Here is a 25,684-nt window from a genome sequence, read left to right as displayed (position 1 = left end):
CTTCATTATTAGTAGTGGGGAATAGGAACCGAAGTGAGTAGGTTACCTCGTGTCCGTCGGGAGCGACGAGTAAAATACCAGCTCCACTTCCCATCTTGTTTGAAGCTCCATCTACGAATCCGCTCCAGCAGTCTGGCGGCTCTACTTCGGATTCCAAGGGCTGTGCTAGTTCGGCATTGGTAGAATTTTTCTGTTCGGCAATGACAGGGATTGCTTGATCGAACTTGGCCTCTGCAAGAAAATCTGCCAAGGCTTGTCCCTTGATGGCTTTCCGAGGTTGGTACTCGATTGAGTGTTCTCCCAGCTCTATGGCCCATTTGGCGATTCTGCCTGATGCTTCTGGCTTGGTCAAAACTTGCCGAAGAGGCAGATCGGTTAAGACGCATACCTTGTGAGCATAGAAGTATGGCCGCAGTCTCCTTGCTGCATTTACTAACGCCAGAGCAATTTTCTCCAGAGGTTGATACCTTGTTTCTGGACCTCTTAATGCTCGGCTTGTAAAGTAGATGGGAAACTGCTTTAGGCCTTCTTCTCGTACAAGCACCGCGCTAATGGTTTGATCGGATGCCGCTAAGTATAAGAAAATTACTTCGGCTTCGGTTGGAGCAGAGAGAATAGGAAGCTCGGCTAGATAACTTTTGAGCTCGTCAAAGGCCTTTTTCTGCTCGGCTCCCCACTCGAACTTTGGTGCCTTTTTCAACACCTTGAAGAACGGCAGTTGCTTTTCGGCTGCTTGGGAAAGGAATCGATTCAGTGCGGCTAGACATCCGGTTAGCCTTTGCACGTCATGTATGGACTTCGGCATTGCCATGTTCTGAACGACTTGAACTTTTGAGGGGTTTGCCTTGAGTCCGTCCTTTGAAACCCAACAACCCAGAAACTTTCCCGAATCTACCAAAAAGGTACACTTTTGGGGATTAAGTTTGAGGTTGGCTTTCTTGAGCACGTTGAGAGTGGACTTGAGGTTGTGCTCGTACTCCGAAGTGCTTTTGCTTTTGACGACTATATCGTCAACATACACTTCGACCTCCTTTCCAATCAGGTGCCGAAAAAGCTTGTCTACCATCCTTTGATAAGTGGCTCCGGCATTCTTTAAACCGAATGGCATCTTTTTATAAGCGAAAATGCCGAAATCGGTAATGAAAGCTGTTTTCGGAGCGTCACTCTCATCCATCAATACTTGGTGATATCCTTTGTATAAATCAAGAAAACAGAAAATTTCGAAGCCGATCAAAGCTTCTACTTTTTTATCTATATTCGGAAGGGGATAGCAATCTTTAGGACAGTGCTTGTTTAGATCGGTAAAATCTATGCACATCCGCCATCCTCCTTCTTTTTTCTTGATCATCACAGGATTGGCCACCCAAGAAGGATATTTCACCTCGAATAGTACATCCGCTTTTAGTAATTGGCGGACTTCGTCATGGATGACTTGGCTTCTTTCTGCCGCAAAGAGTCTTTGCTTCTGTTTTACTGGCCGGATTGAAGGATCAATATTTAACCGATGAGTGATTACCTCGGGGGGTACTCCGGTCATGTCCAACGGAGACCATGCAAAGACATCTTTGTACTCCTTGAGGAGCTGAATGGTCTTTTCCCGGAGTAGAGGCGTTCCTGCGAAGCCGATCTTGACCGTTCTGGATGGATCATCTTCGTATAACTGAACGGTCATTGAGTTCGGCTCTGAAGTGACTTCGGTCATCTCGCTTGCCTTTGACTCCGGTTGCTGTGATTGCTATGCTTGATGGTGCCGAACTGATTGCTCGGCACTTTTAAGCGCAATCTGCAGACATTCTTTTGCTCTCTTTTGATCACCTCGGATGACCGCTATCCCACCTTTAGTGGGGATCTTGATGGTGAGGTGATAAGTAGAGCAAACGGCCCGAACTGTGTTGAGCCAGTCTCTCCCCAGGATGATGTTGTACGGGGACCGAGCTTTCACCACAAAGAACTCGATCATCGTATTGGAGCTTGTAGGCGCTTTTCCCACCGTGATCGGAAGGCTGATAATACCTTCAGGGCGGGTGTCCTCCTGGGCGAAACTTTTCAGAGGAAGTGGAGCCGGACTGAGCCGAGCTGGATCCACTTCCATTTTATCGAAACATTCTTTAAAAAGAATGCTGACTGACGCTCCTGTATCCACAAATACTCTGTGGATCAGTTTGTTTGCCACTCCGGCTTGAATGACAATAGCGTCTTGGTGAGGAGAGATGGCTGGGACGGGATCGGCATCTGAAAATGTAATCACTTCGTCTTTCTTCAGCCTTTTATGTGTTGGCTCCTCTTGATTGGAACCTCTGCGTTCTGCTTTTAGGGACGACTTAGTCTTCCCGGCAGGGAGAGCATCAATAGTCTGGATTACTCCATCATATTGCGGCTCGTCGTCGTCTTCGGGATCCTCATGCCTTTTCGGATCCTGAGAATTGCAGTTCGCACCTCTCTGCCTTTTGTTCTTTTTCGGCTGCTTGCTTTGGTATTTTTTTAACGTTCCTGTTTTCACAAGAACATCAATACCTGCAGCCAAATTTCGGCATTCCTCGGTATCGTGACCGTGGGTTTGATGGAAGGAGCAATATTGATCCTGAGGTCGCCGCGCGGCTGATTTCGTCATCCGCTTTGGTCTTTCGAACATATCGGAATGTAGTTCGAAAATTTCCGCTCTTGACTTGTTCAGCGGTACGAACTGAGCGGGCGGCTTCTCGGGATTGAGACGGGGTCCCAATCTGTCTTGCACCGGAGCCCTTTGAATTCTTTCAAATGGAGTCCGGCGAGGATGTCCCTGATCGCTATGATCGGGCTTCCTTCTGTCTCCTCGGGACGATGAGCTGTCTAACGACCGTTTGCGACGGTCTGCCTCATCGGCCCGGGAGTACTGGTCCACAATGTCCCACATTTCCTGAGCTGTCTGCGGACCGCACTCAACGAGCTTCCTGTAGAGAGCTCCGGGCAGGATTCCATTTTGGAATGCCGAGATGACAAGCAGATCGTTGAGATCGTCTACTTGCAGGCATTCCTTGTGGAATCTTGTCATAAAGTCGCTGATTTTTTCGTCGCGACCTTGACGAATGGAAAGCAGCTGAGCCGAAGTAATTCGGGCTTCCGCTTTCTGAAAGAACCTCCTGTGGAAAGCATCCATTAGATCTCGGTAGGATCTAATGCTGCCTTGAGGAAGGCTGTCGAACCACCTTCTGGCGTTCCCGATGAGCAGCTCGGGGAACAGCTTGCACATGTGGACCTCGTTGAGACCCTGGTTCGCCATGTTATATTGATAGCGTCCCAAGAAATCATGAGGATCCACGAGTCCGTCATAGGTTATCGACGGAGTTCGGTAGTTCCGCGGCAAAGGAGTTCGGGTGATATCGTCCGAGAACGGAGTCTTTAATGCTCCGTAGATGGCGAACCCGACATCTCTTCGGTACGGAGGAGATGGAGTTCTCCTGTGGTTCCGGTACCGAGGAGGAACAGGAACATGTCGGGGTTGAGGATTCTTTCTCCTGGAAGACACGTCACTACTGCGGTAGTGACTTTCATGCCTAGATGAGGAGGGAGAATCCGTCGTTGTCTTCTCCGGCTGTTGGCTCTTCTGCAGGAAGGTTAAGAACTCCTCCTGCTTCTCGGCCAAGAACAGCTTGACAGCTTCATTTAAATCGGGCTGCTGGGAAGACTCGGTGCGATGACTCCTGGAGTGGCTTGTTCCTTCTTCGTGAGAACCAGAGGTAGATGTCTCCCGAGGCCGTTTTTCAGACCTGCGAGCTGGACTAGCTTCCTCACGGTTATCACGAACGGTATTACGGGTAGTGTGTGATCTGGTATGCATTTTTTTGGGGTAGAAAAAGGGTCAAAAATTCGCTTTATCACAAATTTGGTTCTCTGTTTCCCACAGACGGCGCCAGTGATGAATCTGCGAATTTTCGACGGTGATGAATGCAGGAAAATGCAGATCACGACACAGAGATTTTACGTGGTTCGATTTACTGAGGTAAATCTACGTCCACGGGAAAAAAAGAGGGCAGAGTTGTATTGCTTGATCTGTTTTCTACAGCTTACAACACAGACTTGCTATTTGATATTTTATCTCTAGAGATCGAGAGAGTCTAACCCTATCTATCTGATCTAGGTTCTTATTTATACATTGAACCAGATCGTGGCATGCAGCACCATTTACTAGGTAGTGGATGTCGTGGAGATCGTGGCGATCTTGCATGGGTCCACTATCCTGCATGAGTTAATGACTGCTTGACACCACTAAATAGATCGTGGGTGTAGTGGAGGTGGAAATCCTGCATGAGTCCACTGTCTCCTAGTTCGGTCGAATACTGAGACCGAACTGCTGAATTATTGCCGAGCAGCTTTTGCCGATCTGAGAGTAGAGCTTGATGCCGACCTGAGAGCAGAGTTTGATTGGTTGGCTTTTACCGAGCTGTAGGCTGGGGCCGAACTCTTTGGTTGTGCCGAACTGAACTCTTTAGTCATGCCGGACTGATACTCTTTAGTCATGCCGAACTGATACTCTTTCTTGGGCTTTAGGCTGATGGGCTTTACTGCTGTTGGGCTTGTTTAGTACGTACTCCATCACACATCATCCACGAATACCTAAGGATCTTGGAGGATGAAAGCGTCGCCATTCCGTGGCGGAAAGGCGACGTGTTGTTGATCGATAATCTGGCCGTTCTTCACGCTCGAAAGCCGTTCACCCCTCCTCGAAGGATCTTGGCTTCTCTATGCAAATGATCAGGAAAAAAAATGTGGATGATGTTCTTTGTGGTATCCATGAAGATTTGGTAGTTGAGGGCATTAGCAATGGGGCGCCCTAAGGCGCGCCCTAAGGCGCGCCCTATGGCGCGCCACGTCAGCAGTTTTATCCTCCTACCTCCCCACCTGCAGTGGGGCGCCCTAAGGCGCGCCCTAAGGCGCGCCCTATGGCGCGCCACATCATCATTTTATTTATTTGTTTAATTGATTTAAATGTTTTCAACTAACAATTAATAACGAGTAAATAAAAAGGTCGAAATAACAAACGGGGACACATTAATAAAAAAAGAAGTTACACCGTTCAACTTACAAAAAAAAAAACTAAGTCGGTGCAATTCCCAACTTCCGACGCAGTTCATCTATCAATGCCCGGAGGTATTCGGCTTCGTCGGGGTCGGTACACTTCTTGAGGGCCTTGTGCGTCTCCAACAACGTCCTCGCCATCGACGCTGTCGCCAACGACGAATACACTTCGGCTGCCTGGGGCGGGAGCATTTCCGGGAGCGGAGGTGGGGTTGCAGCGGTCGAGGATGAGGTCGCGGCCGCCTTCCCTTTGGCCTTCGCAGCCTTGACGCCGGGAGGACGTCGGGAGGACATCGGTGTGCCGGAACCGCTGTCGTCCACGTACAACCGGTTGAGGTCAACCGGTTGATTGCCGCTGCCGCTGCTCGTGTAACCACCAACTTCGGTGGTCTTCATCCTCTTTGGCGCACTAGTGTGCAGAATTCCACCTTGGAATTTCTGCTTGTCCCTCAAAAGCGTCCAGATGGCCTCGTGCTTGAACTCGCCGAACATCGACCGGTACGACAATATCGCTTTAGCACGCACGTCTTCCCAGCTCTCGCCGCTCCCCTGTGCCCGCGCGCACTTCTCGAACTCCGCCGCGTACAAGTTCACTTGCTTCTTCACTTGATCCCAGTGCTTGCGGAGTTGCTCACGCTTGCGCTTGTACGCGTTCGGCGGCTTGGCCGCATTGTAGAGGTCGGCGATGCGCTCCCAGTACGCGAACTGCCTCTGGTTGTTCGCGAATATCGGATCTTCCGATATATCTACCCAACACCGGGCCAAAATGAGAGTTTCCTCGTCGGTGTAGTTTGTACGACCGGGGGCGTACTCATCGCAATCACCGGGAGGCGGCAACTTCTGCGCCCGCTGCCGGTTCCGCTTCTTTTTGGCTGGGGCGGAAGCGGTCGCGGCGGGGTCGGGATCGGCCGCTGCGGCGTCACGTCGGGAGGGGGCGACTGGTCGGGTTGGAGACGGCTCCATGTCCGACAACCCATACGAGTCCGTACTGAAATCGGGATCGTATTGGGCGTTGGTGTCGAACGAACGATATTGGCCGGGTTCTGTACCCGGCCAACGCGCATCTCCACTAAACATAGGACTATTTGGACTTGAAGCCATTTCGTAGTAATTATGTAAATGTAAGTTTCGAAAGTGAAATTGTGAAATGAAATGTAAAACGAATGAACTCTATTTATAAAACAACCAAACCGCGTGCCATCGTCCGCGACCTATCGTCCGTGTACGCCACAATGGGGAGGACGATGGCGCGCCCGATGCCTATCGTCCGCAGCCATCGTCCGTGTACGCCACAATGGGGCGGACGATGGCGCGGACGATAGGCATCGGGCGCGCCATCCTCCGCGCCCTTAGTATCGGCCGCGACGATCGTCCGCGACCTATCGTCCGTATCCGCAATGGGCGCGGACGATCGATGGCGCGGACGATGCGCGCCATCGGGCGTGCCATCGTCCGCCCATTGCGGATGGCCTGAGTAGTGTGTATTTACAAGTATAATAGTAATAAGTTTTCGAATTTTGGTTGGAAAATGTAATAGCTTTGATAGTGAATTTAGATTTATGTGATAAAGGCTACTAAATTGATGGAATGTGATATGATCTACGAGATATTGTTGGTTGTTTAAGGCTACTAAGTTGATGGAATGTGATATATGATCTACAGTTTGTTTCGGCTACAAACAAATCGAAACTTCAAGGTTTTTCCGGTTAGATTATATTAAGTTGTGGGACAAATCAAATTTTTTCGGCAATTTGCCCTGTTTTTTAGGAGGCGATGAAATCATGAAGTTTGGTCAAATTATGGTTCGTCTCGCAACTTTAAAAATCAACCGTAAATCAATGAATTCTAACATTTTCTCATTGCACAATCTAATTTGGATGGAATTGTCTCTAATGCGACATTTGAAAATCTCAAAGAGTGGATGGAATTGTCTCTAATGCGACATTTGAAAATCTCAAAGAGAAGATCACACGTGAATTTTATCATTTTTCTCAATACATGTGCACCAAATCAACATCATACTTGTTACAAATAGTAAATCAGAATATTTCAGCATGAGAACATGCTTGAATTCATTATCTTTACTAGCAAATTTTAAAGTTGTGGAGTTGTTTGATTTTGACCAAAATTCATAAAATATTTTTTGATAAATTGCCATTTTTTTGAATTCAGGGAGTAGGAATAGGGCCATTCACTGAGTGGGCCTGCACGTGGACTGAACTTAACTCAATAATTTGTAGTTTAGGCCCAAGTAACAACTGCTACTCCATACTACTATTATTTAATTCTTTTAATAAATCTATGTAATTCCAAAATCTAGAAATTCAATAAACCAATGATTACTCGATGTTTCCCATTATGACCAAACAACATTTTTATAATAGGATTACGTTATTTAGTTAGTAACAAATAACAATACTAAATTGATCGTAATTATAAGTAGTTTCAGTTGGCCCAAATTTAATGTGATCATGGGCTAATATGGGCAAGTTAATTCTAGGCCCAGTTTTCAGTCCAAACCACACCCACTTTATTTGTTACACTAAGGAAAAATATTGCTGAGGAACTCACATTTAAAACGTTTGGTAGGATTAAAATGATTTCGGAGTTATATTTTGTTATATTTTATTATTAATTACATTATCCTATATGAAAATATTTAATTTTAAAAAGTTAATCTTTTCTCAAGTTACTATACAAAGATAAAGATGCAATATATTAATTATTATAATTTTAATTAATATTTCAAATAAATATGCAAAAAAATCCAATTATATGGAGTACTGTATACTGGGTAAAGTCTCCCCTTATTTAGTTTTTTTTGTCCCTACCAAATCGAGTAAATATGGGTTGATTAGACTATATGTGTGTCCATTTTAGGTGTCACGATTTCTTAATATGGATGTTATGTAGCTCTCATTTAATCTATAATAGTGAATATATATTTATTAAAAAAAATCATATGCTTTTAATCTTTTCCACCGAATACGAAGTGTGATATATTCAAATTGAAGGAACTTGGAAGGAGGAAAAGGTGTGGCAAACAAAAGGGCACTAGCTTCATAAACTACTTGACTATGCAATTTGCAACTAGTCCTTTTAATTATAATGTCCACATTAAATCCAATTAATTTAATCTTTTTCCTTTTGCAAGGAAAGTCCATAGACCTTACCTTAAGTCATAATTGAGGGGAATATGGGGAACTAACTTAATTTTTATATAAATATATACCTTCTTTGTGGGTAGTTGAGATCTTTATAAAATTTGCATTATTTATCTAAAACATTTAATTGTTTCTCATAATTCTTTAAAAGGGTATTCAGTCGCCATACCTTTATGGCTTTATCCATCATGTCTAGTTTTAATTTCCCACGTTTTTTCAAAGGAATTTGGACCCCATTCTATCCATTCATCTATTCGTTTCAAGATATTTTCATGTTCTTTTATAGTATTAAACTATTAATATATGAGTGTCCCTTCTTTTCACTTTAAAATTTTGATATCATTGCTACAATATGGGCATGGGCAATTTGATTGGCTGGTAACTATAAATAGTTTTCTTGAATATATAGTTGAATAGTTCCTTGGTGTCAAGTGATGATGGGAGTATATTGATAGGATAAACCTCCTATCGGGCTGATCGGCGTCCGTAGATCGGCGATCGATAAATATCTGTTGCGAGCGAGTGCCCGACTCACCCGTCGAGCAAGACAGTTTTCTCAGTTTGGTGAAAAGAATGAAAGATAATATTGATATTCTTGATTGATTTTTCAAATGATTACAATAACTTCTATTTATAATGCTAATAACTAACTTAATGAACAAGAAAATAAAGATATGGAAAAGATATGCAAATCCCTAATTTAATTAACTAAAATAATGCTCGTATCAACTCCCCCACGGTTAAAATCCACCTTGTCCTCAAGGTGGGAACTATCGCACAATGGAGAGAGTCGAAACACCAGCTTTGGCGGACAGGCGGGACTCGGCAACCAAATCTGGTGCTGTGAGCGGAACATCTTCCGTCGGGCAGCAACGCAACTTTGGTTCGAGATGGTGGGAAGGCATAACTAGTTGTTGTGTGCGAGCGGATTCCCGTTAGGCAGCGACGTAGCTATCGTTCGATCAGTGTGGCTAGTTGCTGTGCGCGGTGGATTCCCGTCAGGCAGCGACATAGCTGTGATTCGATCGGTGGAGGGTGAGATCGCGATGAAAGCACCAATTTGATAGGATAAACCTCCTATCGGGCTGATCGGCGTCCGTAGATCGGCGATCGATAAATATCTGTCGCGGGCGAGTGCCCGACTCACCCGTCGAGCAAGACAGTTTTCTCACTTTGGAGAAAAGAATGAATGATAATATTGATATTTTTTTATTGATTTCTCAAATGATTACAAATAACTTCTATTTATAATGCTAATAACTAACTTAATGAAAAAGAAAACAAAGATATGGAAAAGATAAATAAATCTCTAATTTAATTAACTAAAATAATGCTCATATCATATATATACATGACTCAATGTGTATTTTTACCTTTTATTTGGTTGCCTTTTCTAAAAAAATTGGTCTAGTATTTCGTCTCCTCAATTTCAATATTGTACTGTCTCATGATTATACATCAAACTCCCACCCTTTTTGTTTTATTTCATATTGTATTTTATATTATCTTATTTAACAAACTGTCTATAGTGATATTATTAATTTAAATTATTAAATTTGATCAGATTTTGATCAATTTCATTACATTTAAAAAGAGAACATTTTATCATAAAGTTTAATTTTTTTTCGTAATTATTATAACTGTATATATAAAACAACATCTTTCATTAATGTTCAAAACGACATTGTTTCAGTAAAATAAGTGTTTATTTATTATTTTAATAAAATAACCTTGTCTTGAGAAACACTGAAATATGTCGTTTTGCACACGGATGAGACCTCAATTATTTGTATGTGGCCTATGTACATGTATATCAATATATCATGATTAGTGGTGTTAATTTGAAAGTGAGAGAGATTATAATAACTAATTCTCTCTAACGAATAAAACCGATTGTGATGAGTCATGCACGCATGAGAAAAAAGAAATAGCACTATATGTATTCCAATATTAAAAGAAGTGTAGTCATTATCAAAACCAAATCTAGTCCGACTTCTTAAACCCCTAATCATAGCTAGGGGTGGGTCGGTACGGTATACCGTACCGACCGTGCCATACCGCATACCATACCGGAAATTACGGTATGACAAAATTTCATACCGATACCATACCGAATTTTCGGTATACCGGAATTCCGGTATACCGAAAATTCGGTATGATAATTTTTTATACCGTTACCATACCGTTATTGCGGTATACCGTACCGTGTTTCGGTATACCGTTTTTAACGGTATACCAAAACACGGTACGGTATACCGTAATAACGGTATGGTAACGGTAACGGTATACCGGAAATAATTACTAATATAATAAAATTAATTTTTAGATAATCTTATTATTATCATTATCATTATTATTATTATTAATTCTTTTTATAATTTAATAATGTATAACCTGGGTATAATATTCATAAAATTACTATGCAATGAAAAAATAAAACAAGAGCTACACTATATAATTATTAATATACTTAGTTTAATCTATACGTATATAATCTTTCATATTGTTATTTTAATTTATAGTTTCAACTAACAAAACTGAAGTTATTCTTACACTTTTATTTGTCTAGATTATTTTTGCATATATATTGTATATATTTGAGAAAACCAATAATTTGCGTGTGAGATGATCGAAAATAATTGCAAAATATGATTACAAATTAAAATATACAAGTATTAAATATTTTTATACTACTCCTATACATGGAATGTACATAAACTATTCATATAATTTAATTGTGTGTGGTTATATAGATAGTTCCAATAGTTTATACATCTAATTGGAATTAGGGATATATGTATTTCCATTTGTCACAATTTTATTGATATGGCATACCAAGTAGGATTGCCAAGTTGGTATTCCTTGACCATGGAATTTTTTGTCAAGATAAAGATATGTGGATCAAATATTTAGGGATAATTAAATTTTTTTTATGTCGATCTACTTCAATATAAATCCAAATTGAAATTTAAATAGGACCTTTTATTTCATTATAATTAGCTAAACAAAACTGAAGTTATTCTTAAACTTTTATTTGTCTAGATTAATTTTGCATATATATTGTATATATTTGAGAAAACCAATAATTTGCGTGTGAGATGATCGAAAATAATTGCAAAATATTATTACAAATTAAAATATACAAGTATTAAATATTTTTATACTACTCCTATACATGGAATGTACATAAACTATTCATATAATTTAATTGTGTGTGGTTATATAGATTGTTCCAATAGTTTATTCATCCTTCAATTTAAGTAGTAGTATATAAAATACGATAACATACAATGAATTAAACACTAATTAAACGATTTGATTCATTTTCAGCTGCACATATTTTTAATTGAAATTTTATGAAATGGGACGAAGAATAAAACAGTTTTTAATTACTTTGTATATTTGGAATATGACATTACACAAAGAATCATATACTAAATGGTGTGAGTTAATACAAATTCTTTCAAATGTGCTTTGTTGAAACATATTCTCGAATCCCGATATCGTATTTCCAATCTTCTTTCGGTGTTATGTGTTATTGTGTTTATTATATTTATTAGGATGAGTTGATAAAAAAATAATTGTGAATTTGTTTGAATAAATTATCATTTGAATGTTTAATTTTATTGTATTAATCAATGTATTAATTTTTTTAAATATAATATATATATATATATATATATATTACAACATATTTAATATTAATATATATATATATATATATATATAATAATCTATCGGTATACCGGTATACCGCGGTATACCGAATATTCGGTATATACCGCAGATTCGGTATACCGCAGTATACCGGTATACCGTGGATTCGGTATACCACGGTATACCGCGGTATAGCAAAATTGATACCGTTACCGTACCGAAACACTACGGTACGGTATCATACCGTACCGGAAACTGCGGTATACCGAAAAATCGGTATTTTCGGTATTTTTCCGGTACGGTAAGTCCGGTATTTCGGTATTTCGGTATAATTTCCCACCCCTAATCATAGCTTATATAAAATAAAATAAGTTGAAACGACGCTTTTTTACTTTTGTGTGTTAATTTTTTATTTATTCCTTTGTAGATGCAATGTATCACATTATACGATATTCAAGAACATAGCATTTAAGGAATCATCATATCATTCGAAAAAATATCGATCTTTGATCTTATCATCACCTTTAGCTTTTTTTAAGAAAATTCATCATATATTTATTCAGAATACAGGAGAAGAATATGGGTTTCTAAGACTTGATGTAATTTTCATATGTTTATAAGATAAAATCTAAATAGGTTTCAAGGACTTTATTGTTTTATAATTTCTTTAATTTTATATCAGATATGTTTCTGAAATTATTTTTAAATCTTGATCTATAGAAGATTCATATTTCTTTTTGAAAGATTTAGCAGTCTTTTTGATGAGCTAATCGAGAGAGTAGGATACGTTGGTGTAAAAGATTGAATTGGATCTGTGAGGTTGGTTATAGTAAGGTCGGGTCGAAAGTTGTTCTTACTTCTCTTACGACCCTTTCTTATTGTAAGATTTTTAGACATCACGACATGACACTTAGATATACAGAATTGATCAAGAAGACATGGCTGAGAGGTTGTATTGGGTCCTCGGTCTCCATGAAGACCGGTTAGGGCCTTTGAGCATTCCTCTAAAGCCATAGTAAATGGCGTAAGATCTTCTTCTGGTGAGACCCATATCTAACCCTGAGATGTGGATCATCCAAGACACATTAACATATCCAGACGTGGTTGGAACAACACATAAAATCCAATCACTTACCTACTTCATTGCCTCCAATCTTACCTCTATTGAAACATAATGGTTTCATGTTCTTTCATCGATATGTATCTCTATTTTTTTTAACAAAAAATTCAATACTTCTAATATTTTACTTTATTATTTTTCACTTAACTTAATAAACACTATTTTCTTCAATTATGTATTAACTTCTAATATCTTACTTTATTCTTTCTTCAATTCTATATTAAATTCTAATATTTTACTTTATTCTTTCTTCACTTAACTTAATAAACACTATTTTCTTCAATTCTGTATTGGAAAGAAATATCTCACGAATGGAAATAAAATTTTGCATTGTTTCTTAATATATTTTTTTATGTGATGGACACTTTATAATAGGGTGCAAGACTGCAAGTCAAGTTGCTTGACTTTAGGGGAACATTAAGCGAACAAGCCTACCTATTGGACTAAAAATAGTTTTTTGATATTAGAATGCCTCTAGTATAATATCTAGGCATGTAAATTCGGGTAGCCACGGGTACCCGAACCCGAAATCTCAAATATCATATCCAATATCCGCCCCGTATGTGAATTCGGGTACCCTAATACCCAGTGCGGGTACCTGAACCTAACTAATCGGGTACCCATAAACCCGAAATTAGTATTTCAAATTTATTATTTTATATAAATTATATTGTGATAAGAATAGAAATTATTAAAAATAACACAATAATACTATTTATTGACTATTATTAAAAGTCTAAACTTCAATTCTAATGCTTTAGCTTTCTCTAGATTGTGATTCTATGACTATATATGCATATAATAGACATTAGACAAATATACACTACTTAATTTTAAAATAAAGAATTTTTTGGCATAAATCTACATGTGATTAAATAAATTTACTCTAGATTTACCCTACTAAATAAAAATATTTATCACAAATACATAATTAATCGGGTATTAGTCATGTACCCTAATACGGGTTTCGGGTACCCTAAACCCGAAAAATCCTAACATTAACTACCCAAACCCGTACCCGAACCCATAATTTCAGGTTTCGGGTACCCAAAACTCGTAGGGTATTGGGTCGGGATTGGGTATACCCGAAATCCGCGGACTAAATTTGCAGGCCTAATAATCTCAATTGCTAGTGCTTTTCTACCAATCAGCAATATAGAACCAATCAATAAAAAATGAAAATACATGGAGATAAATAGGGGACAAATATATAAAAGCATGGAAACCTATTAAATATGAAGAGTCATGGCACTAACAATTAATAATTAAATACTCCAATAATAGTATTGAAAGTTGTACTTACTTCAGATTGGTCTTATTTGGCCCAACTTCTTGGAGGCCCACAACCCACAAACCAAGTGAAATCATTTTTCATATTTAAAGTGGATGATTGACTACGTATAGTATCAAAAAAGTTGAATATTCAACTGTCGACTTATAAAAAATGAGAGGTAGTAACACATAAATAACGATGATAATGGGTCTAGATTGATTAATAACAATTTCATAAGAATTCAGTCTAAAACGCACACACTTTGTTATTTTTAATATCCCACAATATTTTTTAATTTCTCATTTTTGACCTTTTCATCACATTTTACTTTTATTTTGCACCCCTATTTATCACAAACACGATCTAAAAATTACTACTACATCAAAAATCCGCATCACATCAAAATGTAGATTATTTATTGTAGTGGAATATTTTATTTGGAAATAATCAAATGTGAAAACCAACAATTAGAATACGATTGAACCCAAGTTGGCCCCGTACTTTTTCCTTTTCCCACAACCACAATTTAAACGAATAAAAAATGGAATGATAATTGTCATTTTTATATATATAAAAAAAGATGGTGTAAATGCAATGGTTGACTTTTGACCCATACCGTAGGCCGTGCACACACCGTATCTTTAGCTCTAGTTGGCTGTGGACGGAGAGTAGCTAGCAGACAATATCATAGGATCTGCATGTTTTTATTGCACTGCCTGCAAATCTCCCCCTCTCCCTCTCCCTCTCCCTCTCCCTCTCCCTCTCCCTCTCCCTCTTAATTGTTACTCCCTCCGTCCCCAAAAATTCGTCACCATTTGACCCGGCACGGGTTTTAATAAGTGCAATATAAAGTGGGTTGAAAAAGTTGGTGCCATGTGTATACTACTTTTATATATTAGTTTTATAATAAAATGTGAGTGTGCATGAGTTAGTGGAATGTAGGGTCCACTACCAAAAATGGTAAAAGTGAAAGGTGACAAATTTTTAGGGACGGACGAAAAAGGAAATAGATGACAAATTTTTAGGAACGGAAGGAGTGCCTTCCGATAATCCACTACAAAGATTAAAAAAAGTTGATTTTTTATGCTTAAAAATAATGACTCATTTAATTTAAGATATTCAGCAAAATATGAATCGATTAACTTGGTAGTGGGAGAGAGTGGCATGCATTGACCCCCAATAAATCACGAGGGCCCTCTTGCAAAGTGTTGGGAACTATGGTGGTAGCATAGTGTTGGAGCTATTAACCCATTTTTGGAGGGTAAATGTGATAGCATCAAAGTGGAAGGGACTAAAGATCTCAACCTTTTACCACAAAATTAAAAGGGGTTGTTTAATACTAGCTCAATTATAATTTATATCCACAATTCAATGATCTTGAATGATTTTGTAATTAAAGTTGGAGTCTTGATTAAGATAAGTAAGCATGTTCTTAGGGTACTGTGCTGAATTACTAAGGAACTTTTGTCATTACATATATGTATAATACTTGTATTAAAGTGGAGTATTGTCTTGAAGATAGAGGTAAAAGTCAGCACGCTTTTGCTTGCCGCCGCATCAGACAACGTTACATAGTTGGTTGCGTGCATTTCGTTCTAATTCCGTTTCTAGTTTTAGAGCTACTACGATAGAAGAGAATCTCTCTACTTGTATATCTCTCGTCTCCTCTCTCTCTCTCTCTTCCATTTCTCATGTCTCTGTAAAGATTTAGGAGAGGGAAAGAAAGAAATCACCAGCCTCAAAAGCATGATTGCATATTGCATCTCTTTCCGCTTGAGCCCCCTTTCCTTCCATTTCCATCATTTCTTTTTCTCCAAAAAGCTCCCTTCTTGTCCTTGACGACGCTCTGTTCGCCAAAAGTCTGCCTCTTTTCCTCGTGCTGTCTTCGAAGAAGATCGGTTGTGGCTTCCTCTCAAATGTGGGCTCTCGTTACTTTAAGCCCTTCTCTCCAATCCCTTTAAAGATTCGATCTTTACTGTGTTCTTGTTGTGATCTCGTTTGCATAGTTGGTCATACACACACTTCTCTCTCTCTGGTTTTTATCTGTGTGTTAATGGAGGATTATTCAAGGGAAGATGAAGGGTGTCCTCAGCTGCTGGATTTGATTGCGAAAGGAGGAGAATGGGTGGGTATAAGGGCAGTGGAAAGAAGCCATGGGATATCAGAGGAGAAGAAGCTTGAGCTAAGGCTTGCTCCACCGGGAGGAGAATGGAGCTTTGAAGAAAGCAACACCACCATCTCTAGAGAGAGAAATGGACTTTTCTCTCTAGGCCCTTGTCCTCAAAATACAGTCTTGAAACCTCCATCTCCATGGCAGCACCTCCAAACTTCATATCTCCATCCTGTCAGAAGGGAATCCTCACAGCTCTGTAGCAATAGAGCAGCAGCAGAAACTAAGGCATTTTCAGCAGCAAATACAGCTATGCACAACACTGCTCAGAAAAGGTGTTCTCACCTTTATCTTCCATTTTGCCTGTAGTTTTTGCCTTTTGTGCAAGAGTATATTCACTTTCTTTCTCTTTTTTCTCTCTCTCCCTGCATTTAATTGTCATGTATCTTGTGGTCCATGCATTTGGCAGATTTGTTTTACCTTCCTCATTTATTGTGCTTTCCCTTTCTCCTTGAATTCCCATATTCCCCATCTGTGAAAAGAATCAAAACCCTATCCATTTTTCAAGATTCTTTCCAATGTCTAATGATCTTGTAATTCATTGTATTATGAAAAATTGAATCTTTCATGCTTAGGATTTATCATAGTAGTTGATTAATTAAGTCTTATTTTTTTCCTAATGATGCAAACCGTTTTAATTCAATGTTGTGATTGTGTTATTATAAAATGGATTTTTCATGCTTTGGATTTAATATGGAGTAGTTGATTGATTAACTCTATCCTTTTCCTAATGATGCAAAAATAAAATAAAAGAACTGCACCAGCTACAGTGGTGGGATGGCCTCCAATTCGTTCATTCAGAAAAAATATTGCCAGCGGCAGTTTCTCCAAACAAGCTTCAGACTCACCTGATGTTGCTCCGAGCAAGGTTTCGACTGTCGAAAAATCCTCAAGAACTCCCTTTGTGAAGATCAACATGGATGGTGTTCCCATTGGGAGGAAAGTTGATCTGAAATCATACAATACTTATGAAAAGCTGTCATTTGCAGTTGATGAGCTCTTCAGGGGCCTTCTTGCAGGTTGGCCTTTGTTCAAACTAATACGAGTCGGTTTGAGCAATGCTACGACTGAATAATGAATGATTCGAATGAGCTTGTTGTTTGTTTGATCCATTTTGCAGTGCAGAAGAAATCGTGCAGTGGTGGGATCAAAGACGAGGGCGATGGAGTGGAGAAGATCGGAGGCTTATTGGACGGGAGCGGGGAATATACCCTCGTGTATGAGGATCATGAAGGTGACAGGATGCTTGTTGGTGATGTTCCTTGGCAGTAAGCATCTTTGTATCCATGGATAGTATCCCTTAATTTTGTTTATTGTGTGTATTCCTCTGTCACATTTGGCTTGATTTAATTTAGTTTTATATAGTATGAGATGATGCAGATTTGATATATAGTAATGTATTTCACTTGGATTCTTATGCAGCTTAAATTCCTTTGCTTTTGTTTGATTCTTTAATGTGTTTGAATCAGACAAATGCTTCTTAAATTGTCAAGTTATTGTCTGAAACTCTTTGGTAAATATTTTAAAACCAATCCCATTGCATCATTAATATGACTAACAACTCATAGAGATCTTGTGATTGCCTTCAAAAATGAAAATTATGGTTACATTCCAAATGCTTAATTTCATACTTATGAAAGTTTTCTGTTATTGTTAGCATGTTCGTCTCAACAGTGAAAAGGCTTCGCGTGCTGAAAACCTCAGAACTGTCTGCATTGTCTCGTGAGCTTTCTACTCCCTACTGACATCAAACTCCTTACTTGTCATGCAAAAATCGGAAGTGAGATATCTATCGAAGCTTAGTTTTAACGGGTGCCATTTTTGGATCGATGTTGCTATTGTAGGTGGACCTAAACAGGGAAAGATTGCCATGAACAATTAAGTGTAGCGAGGATGTCTATTTCGTGTTTAGCATCGACTTTTTGAGGACGAGGACTCATTTTTCTTGTGTTTTTTCTGGATTCAAATGTATATTTTGAAGACCATATAACTGTTTGTGCTGTTGAAACATTAGGCCATTTCTGGGTTTTGTAGTGAAGGTGTAACTCAAAGCCTGTATGTAAAGAATTTGGACCTTTTTTCTCTGCTTTGGACATCTGGTTTTGTATGTACTTTTGTTTTTATTTCCGTTTGATTGTTGATATCTGTTTGTTTGACTACCTATGAATGAAAACTTACTGAAGGGGTAATTTTTATTTCTCAAATGATTCTCATTTACAAGATTATGTAAAAATAAAGGAAGATGTGGGATAAGTTAGACGATCTTTAAACATGAACTCTACATTTGACTAGGCATGTGATCTGGCACGTCGTGTCGTGTGGCTTCCGTTGGCTGAGTTTCTGGACTTCGGCTCGCAGATACATATTGACGTCTGAAGGTATGAGGCCCGTATCAGTTTAAGCACATCATATATTAACAGCGCTATTGTTCGAAGATGGAGAGAATAATACTCCGTATACTCTAAAACCGCACACAAGTAGTAACTCGGAAAACATATAAACACACAAGTAGCCGTGCTGAGTAAAACAATATATAGAAGATGACGAACAAGGCTTCATATGTTAACGATGTACAGATTCAAGTCTAGAGGATTGATTACAAGGACACTAAGGTGTAATCCTTATCAACTAACAATGAAATGAAACACTCCACACCCTAACACTTCATAAAAAATCCTCTAGAACATACAAACGAACTCTCTTTGGTAACGGTATCATAATATAGCAGAACCTTCAACAACCATGCAAATACAAATCTTCACATAGTTAACGAAGTCAGTATAATAAGATTCAATCTCTTTCCAGAGGAGTAACGGAATCACTTTGCACCATGGAGCCCTCTAATCCAAAAAACTATACATAAGGAATTCAAAATGTCCAGAGGGTGGTTTTCCTCAGATTGACGCTACTCGGTTTTCCTTCGAAGATTTCATGGCTGGAAACATAAAGAAACATATGAAAGCCAGCAATGAATACGGTACTTACCCGAGCTGCTGGCTTTCAGTCATGTGACACCAATCCAGGTAACTTCTTCATTTAGGCAGTGAATTGACAAGCCTTCGTATCATCTTTACATTCAGGCAGTTGAAGTGAGGCTCAGCCTGTTACTGCATTAATAGACAAAAGTAACAAAGCCAGAGCAGCATAAAGACGATATTGTAAAGAGGTAATTAAAAGGGATATGTAATTTTAAAATTTCAATAAACATGCCTCATGACATTCTTCTCAACAGGTTCTGACCCAACTCCATCTACAGATTTGAGAACCATCGCGAGCGGCCCATTAGGCTTCATGTGAAAACAAAGAAACAAGATTATCAATTCTGTTAGTAGTAATAATTAAAACACAATAATTCAAGAATTCCACAATGTGGTTCATGGAAAAGCATGCACGTGTGACTGATAGAAATGTTAAGAATATAGATACCATACTAACACTAGTCAAGAATAGCATAACTTCAGCCCGTGAAAATTTGAAGTTAAAATAAACAATAACCCAAGACTGTCAGAATAAATGGGCACATCATAAATCATATCAAATTCAAGTACAAAACAGCATAGCTCATGCATATTAAAATAAATGAACAAAGAAACTTATATCCAAAACCTGTAGCTTCTCTCTTAGTCCATTCCCAAGAACAGAAGCACCATTCTGACATCCATTATCCATAAGCAGCTTTGCACTAACCTCACTTGATCTAATTAGTAAAGATCCTTCATTATCAATCTCTGTATCCTTACTGTTACTGGTACTCAAATGTTGAGCAGTGCAAGAACTTGTGATGTTAGTAACGTCAGAAAATTCTGCACATCGCATCCCCTGGTTTGACTGCATCTGCATTGGGATTGAATTCCTCTCTTTATTGCAATCATCAAAGTGCAAGTCATTTCCATTACATCTGGTTTGCACATCCTCCATAACCACAGGGACTACTTTGGCCATTTCATTGTTAGGCATAGATTCTACAATCACCGTTGGGCTCCCCATTGTTGTTTCGAACACCGGAGTGCAACTGCCTCTCAATGAATTTCCCGAACAATATACTCCGGTGAAACTGATAACTGCCTCTGAGGACTAATGGAGGGTCTCTTCTCAGGACTTTCCTCCAGCTCTGATCCATCACAGCTCCTCTTTCGTTTTGGGATCCTCTCAGCAGAGTCTGTCCTGCAGCCCTCATTGCCTTCGCTAGAATTCTTATCAACTTGTTGCTGACTTAGTGATCTCGTATGTCGACTTCTTTTGTAGCCCTCTGGAAATACATAAGAGGGAATTTGCTTTCTACGAACATGAGAAACATATATATCCATCCCAGGCTTCCAGTACATGTATGAATTTATTTGATGTCTAAATTCATCAACAGTCTGACGGATATCAAACTGCTGGCCTTCTTTAATGACCTCTCCTTGCTTCCTTTGTAAGCCCATGAAAAAGACACAATGTGCACACTGCTTTGAGGAATCAACATAATCATGTGGGTAAGGATGACATTGTAACTTCCCAGTTGTATCGCGCTCTATCTGCACATGTCCATTGGAAACCACAAATAGGAGAAGAAAAACCTTGATGAAACTTACGAAACAGCCCCAGGGTTCTTGTAAAATACATTAAAAAAACACAACAATAATATTTCTAGGAAACCAAAACAAGAGACATTACCATCAAAGTTAGCTGTCTCAAACGGGATTCAACCCAACCTCTCCAAGATCGCAAGTCATCAAGATCAGATGCAATGATGTCGACCTGTAGATAATTTTTATAGCTCTCGAAGAATAAATATGGTTCGAATAAAGCATTCCATCGCAACTTATTCAGCTCAATATCCTGTAGATGCAAATCAAACACATCTGATTACAGGGCGGAAGTTGAAAGAGACCAATATTAAACTGCAAAACGACAGCATCAAAAAGGTGCAAGAGTATCCTACCTCACAGATCTTTTTAGCAAACTGGAACTGTTCTGCCATAACCCGACGAGTACTAGATGAAACATTGTAACTGGAGTTCATGCATGGGTAGGAAGGGGTTATGATTGGCATGAGATGAGTTCGATCCCAAGGATTCTTACGAGGATCCCATACAGAATATCCAAGTTCATTATCCTCAATTTCACAAAGCATCACAGGATTTGGCCAGCGCCACATTGTATACACCCTGAAGAACCGAGAAACTAGCATGCTAGGATTGGCTTTTGGATAAAACTGGCATAATCGAGCAACAAGAATAGCCCAGTTCACACCACCAAGAAACCCCATCACCTGAAATGAAATGGAAAGTGATACGTTGCAGGAATTAACAGATATACCAACTATTTCATGGCAATTGTACTACATTAGGTATTCTAAAGAAAACACAACTTACATTTGAATAAACACCACGTCTCTTAGCCCAGAACTTTAGGCATCGCAGAGTAATCCGGAAGTTCTGAGATTGCATGATAGTAAGATATGAGAATAAGGCGATTGGTAGACCACATCCATGTTTATTAGTATAGGTACCTCAGCATTTGGAACAACTTTGAGGATTTGATCAGCTACTCGGCATCCATTAAGACTACGAACAGTTGGTTCGTCTATGTCATGCAACACAGAGATGTTTGAGATATCCAAATCCTGCATACATTCATATTAAACTAAGAGCCATTATTTAAAATTATAAAAAATTAAAGCATATTTACTTAAAAGTAAGGTACAGCTATGTTATACAGGCATGCAAAATAAGTAGAATGCAGATTTCTCTGGCTCATTTTGCAATTCATCGTGAGGTAGAAAATATGAAACTAGAATGACATTAAAATAAACTAACCACTTCTGGAACAATAACACAGTCATCCACATAAGAATGACATTAAAAAAAAATTTCCTAACTGGATTACACTTGTCTAACTGATGTAATGAGCCTGGTTTTTATATTAGGAAGCAAAAGAACTATATTTAGAACTCCTGTAGTATTAAAAGCATGCACAAACGAGAAATTTGTAACTATTTTGATGCATAAAACTTAAAAACTCACATCTGGAACGACCAGCAGTGAAATACTTGCGTACAGAAGATCAATTGATATTCCATCAAGCTTGAATTTCATAACAGGGACGTGAGCATCAGGTACTGGTTGAAGTTCAGAAACTTCTTCCGTTTCAGCCAAAATGTTATGGAGTACAAAAAAGAAGTCTTCCTGTAAACAAAATATTCCGATGAGCTCAATCAATACATTTAAAGACCAGCTCCAGAATAGTAAAATCTTGACACTGTACCTCCCGGTTAACATAAGATGGTCCAATACACAATGTGTCGATGTCCGCACCAGGTCCATGAACCTGGTTAAATAAACCAAAACTTAGCAAAGAAACCTGAATCCTCAAGATATGCATTGAAAAACATAAAGCGGAAGATCAATTCGAAAGTAATTTAAGGATTAAAAGCACTACCAAGATCTACATTATAGAATATCTAGAATCCAAAATGATAAAATATGCAAATAAAAATCAATAAATAATAGCATACCCATAACTGTATTGCATCAGATACACAGCCAGCATAATTGAGTAAGATATTACTATTGTTTAATCCCAAATTGGTTTAGGATAGTATTATATTAAAACCTCTAATAGTTGCAATTATTATATTTTAATCTAACCAATCAATCACTATGTTTATAAAGCCAGTCAGGCAAACTGCATACAATTACTTGTAGTTGAAAATACAGCATTTTTCACAAACATTTTCAAAAGTTACAATCTTATATACAAACCCCTCACACCAAGACATTCTCATAAAAAGAAGCAAAAGTAAAATACTCCAGCTTCAAGTGTAAATAAAATGTTGTAGATGATGAAATTATCCAATAATGTATGTAAGCTACTTACACCAAGTCTATAAGAACCAAAAGTAAAAATAACAGCATTGGCATCTTCCACCATTTGATCGGTGTATCCCCTCAACCGAGTAAGCCCTTTCACCCAATCTTTCACAATCTACAATAGAGAATTAAGAATATAATAAGGTAACCTTGGAATAAGGATTATTACTGAATGTATACATTTAACATATGCGCTAACTAAAAATCAAAACTAGTATCTGTTTACACCAAATTGCATTAAGTAGAAGGAAACTTATAAATTATCACAGTAACCGGCATCAACAAACTCAAAACTAGATATTAAAGTATACTTATTCAACATCCAATAGTTGGATTCTGGGAACTATAAACTTGCAACAACTCATGTTGATAATAATCACCTATATGAAAATTCCACAGCTAGTAGATTTCATTTCTTTTCTTCCAACAGACATTGCAAGGTCTACACTACATTGCTATAAAGGGGGAACAACGGATTGGGAATTTGCTTGATTCACTTTTAAGTTCCTCCCTCCGTCCGCCATTAGGAGTACCATTTGATTCCGCACGGGATTTAAGATATATAAAGGAAATTGGATGGAAAAGGATAGTGGAATGTGGGACCCATTTTCATATATTAGTGTTATAATAAAATTTGAGTGGAATGTGGAGTCAACCTACCATTTATTTATAGTAAAAGTGAACCGGGACTCCTAATGGCGGAAACACTAAAATGGTAAACCGGGACTTCTAATGACGGACGGAGGGAGTATTTATTAAAGCAAGAAAAACTTATATTTTGAGGACAAACTGAATACATGAACATCTACTTCTGTCCATTTGTAAAGCCAGAACCCTTCACTGATATAGTTTAGTCTACTTTAGATGGTAAGCAGTCTTCTACGCAGGGGCGCCTAAACCAATATACCATACAAGTCAAATTGCACCACAAGTTGCAACCGCATTCAGGTTTACAGTTTACAGGTCTACAACAAATATTGCACTAACTCTAGTATCTTCAAGAATTCAAAATACAACTCAAGCCCAAAGGAAATAATCATAGAACAGTCTGATTATGACTGAAGGCATCTACCAGAGCACTTGTTTATGTACAACCAGAACTACAATACAATTTCAGGGATTTAAATAGTACACTACACCCAAAGTCCTTTCAACTACCTTTACTATATATAGCAACACAATTATAATAAACACATGGCAGTACGGAACACCAAGCTCTAGAGAAACACTCTAATGTTCAATTAATTGAAGCTGCATTGATAGCGTTTATTTCCATCATTACCTGCTCAAGTCGCGCAAGAACAACTTCCCTTTTGGCAGATTCTTCCGCACTCTCGTAAAGCCCCGACTCCACCAAAAACTATAATCAAACAGAAACAAAGCCACATATCATGATAATCCCACAAGGCTTAATCAACCACGATAAATTGAAGTCAGACAGTATGTAAATAGTGCAACAAACCTTCTCCAACTCCCTACTCCTCTGAATATCCGCATCAATGGGACCAGCTAGCGACAAGGGCTTGGCCACTCCCCACTGCTTTGGCGGCTGCATTTTCTCTACCGGCGGAGATGACTTCAAACAATCCGACTCAATCATAGCTCTACCTCAAAATCTCTTAGAACCCTAAACCTAACCCTATTAAAAAACTAATCTCACCCCAATCAAGCGACACCAACAGACAAAACCCTAACCACCGATCCAAAGCCTTAAACCCACAATCGGTAAAAACCCAAAACACCCGGAAATTTGACTCGTATAACCGTTACCTTCAATCCAAACTCAGATCGCAGTATTCCGAATGCTCCTCTTACCCCAAAATTCCTAAACGATCAATACCAAAACCGAACAAATAACCCTAGAAATCCATACAAATTTCCGAAAAAATGAGAAAAACAAAGTGATAGATCTATTAGATAAACCCTAGACAGAGAAATCTAGAGAAATTGAAGGGGTAAAGGAGCTTCGCCGGTTGAAGTAACAGCGGCGATTTGAGTTGAAAGTAATGGGAAAGATATTTGTTTATTTCATTTTTTTTAAGGCTCACCACTATATATATTTCTCTCTTTACGCTGTATCCTTTCTTGATTAGTGTATTTCTTTACCATAATAAGGGTATAATAGGAAATTGACGTGTCGGATTACTCGGAATCTACACTGTTCAAGGGTATTTTAGGTATTTAGTATCCCGTTAATCAGAATTGGGATTTTCCGTAAATTATTTTTTCCTTTCGTAAACATTCTTTATCTATGATGATGACAATTATAGATTTTCCATAAATTTGATTATAAAAATTCTTTATAGTTACTGTTATATATAATGACTCTTGACTTCCAACTTTTGCTTTCGAACATTCATTTTCCACGAAAGGAACAACTAATTTTCAATT

General features: G+C 38.5%; 1 protein-coding gene and 1 pseudogene across 1 annotated transcript; one reads left to right on the top strand and one right to left on the bottom strand.

Annotated features, from left to right (window-relative positions):
- The first annotated feature begins 15,778 nt into the window (after nt 1–15,778).
- On the top strand, nt 15,779–18,566 carry LOC121794268 (auxin-responsive protein IAA26-like). The gene is made up of 5 exons (XM_042192359.1): nt 15,779–16,714; nt 17,193–17,458; nt 17,560–17,707; nt 18,097–18,161; nt 18,284–18,566. The coding sequence occupies exons 1-5, from the start codon at nt 16,323–16,325 to the stop codon at nt 18,319–18,321; spliced, it is 909 nt and encodes a 302-aa protein (XP_042048293.1). The 5' UTR covers nt 15,779–16,322; the 3' UTR covers nt 18,322–18,566.
- A 391-nt stretch (nt 18,567–18,957) lies between these two features.
- Nucleotides 18,958–25,334, bottom strand: LOC121794258 (annotated as a pseudogene).
- Nucleotides 25,335–25,684: the final 350 nt, after the last annotated feature.

Source organism: Salvia splendens, chromosome 3 (assembly GCF_004379255.2).
Source record: "Salvia splendens isolate huo1 chromosome 3, SspV2, whole genome shotgun sequence".
NCBI lineage: Eukaryota > Viridiplantae > Streptophyta > Magnoliopsida > Lamiales > Lamiaceae > Salvia > Salvia splendens.
This window is presented reverse-complemented; position numbering and strand designations above follow the sequence as displayed.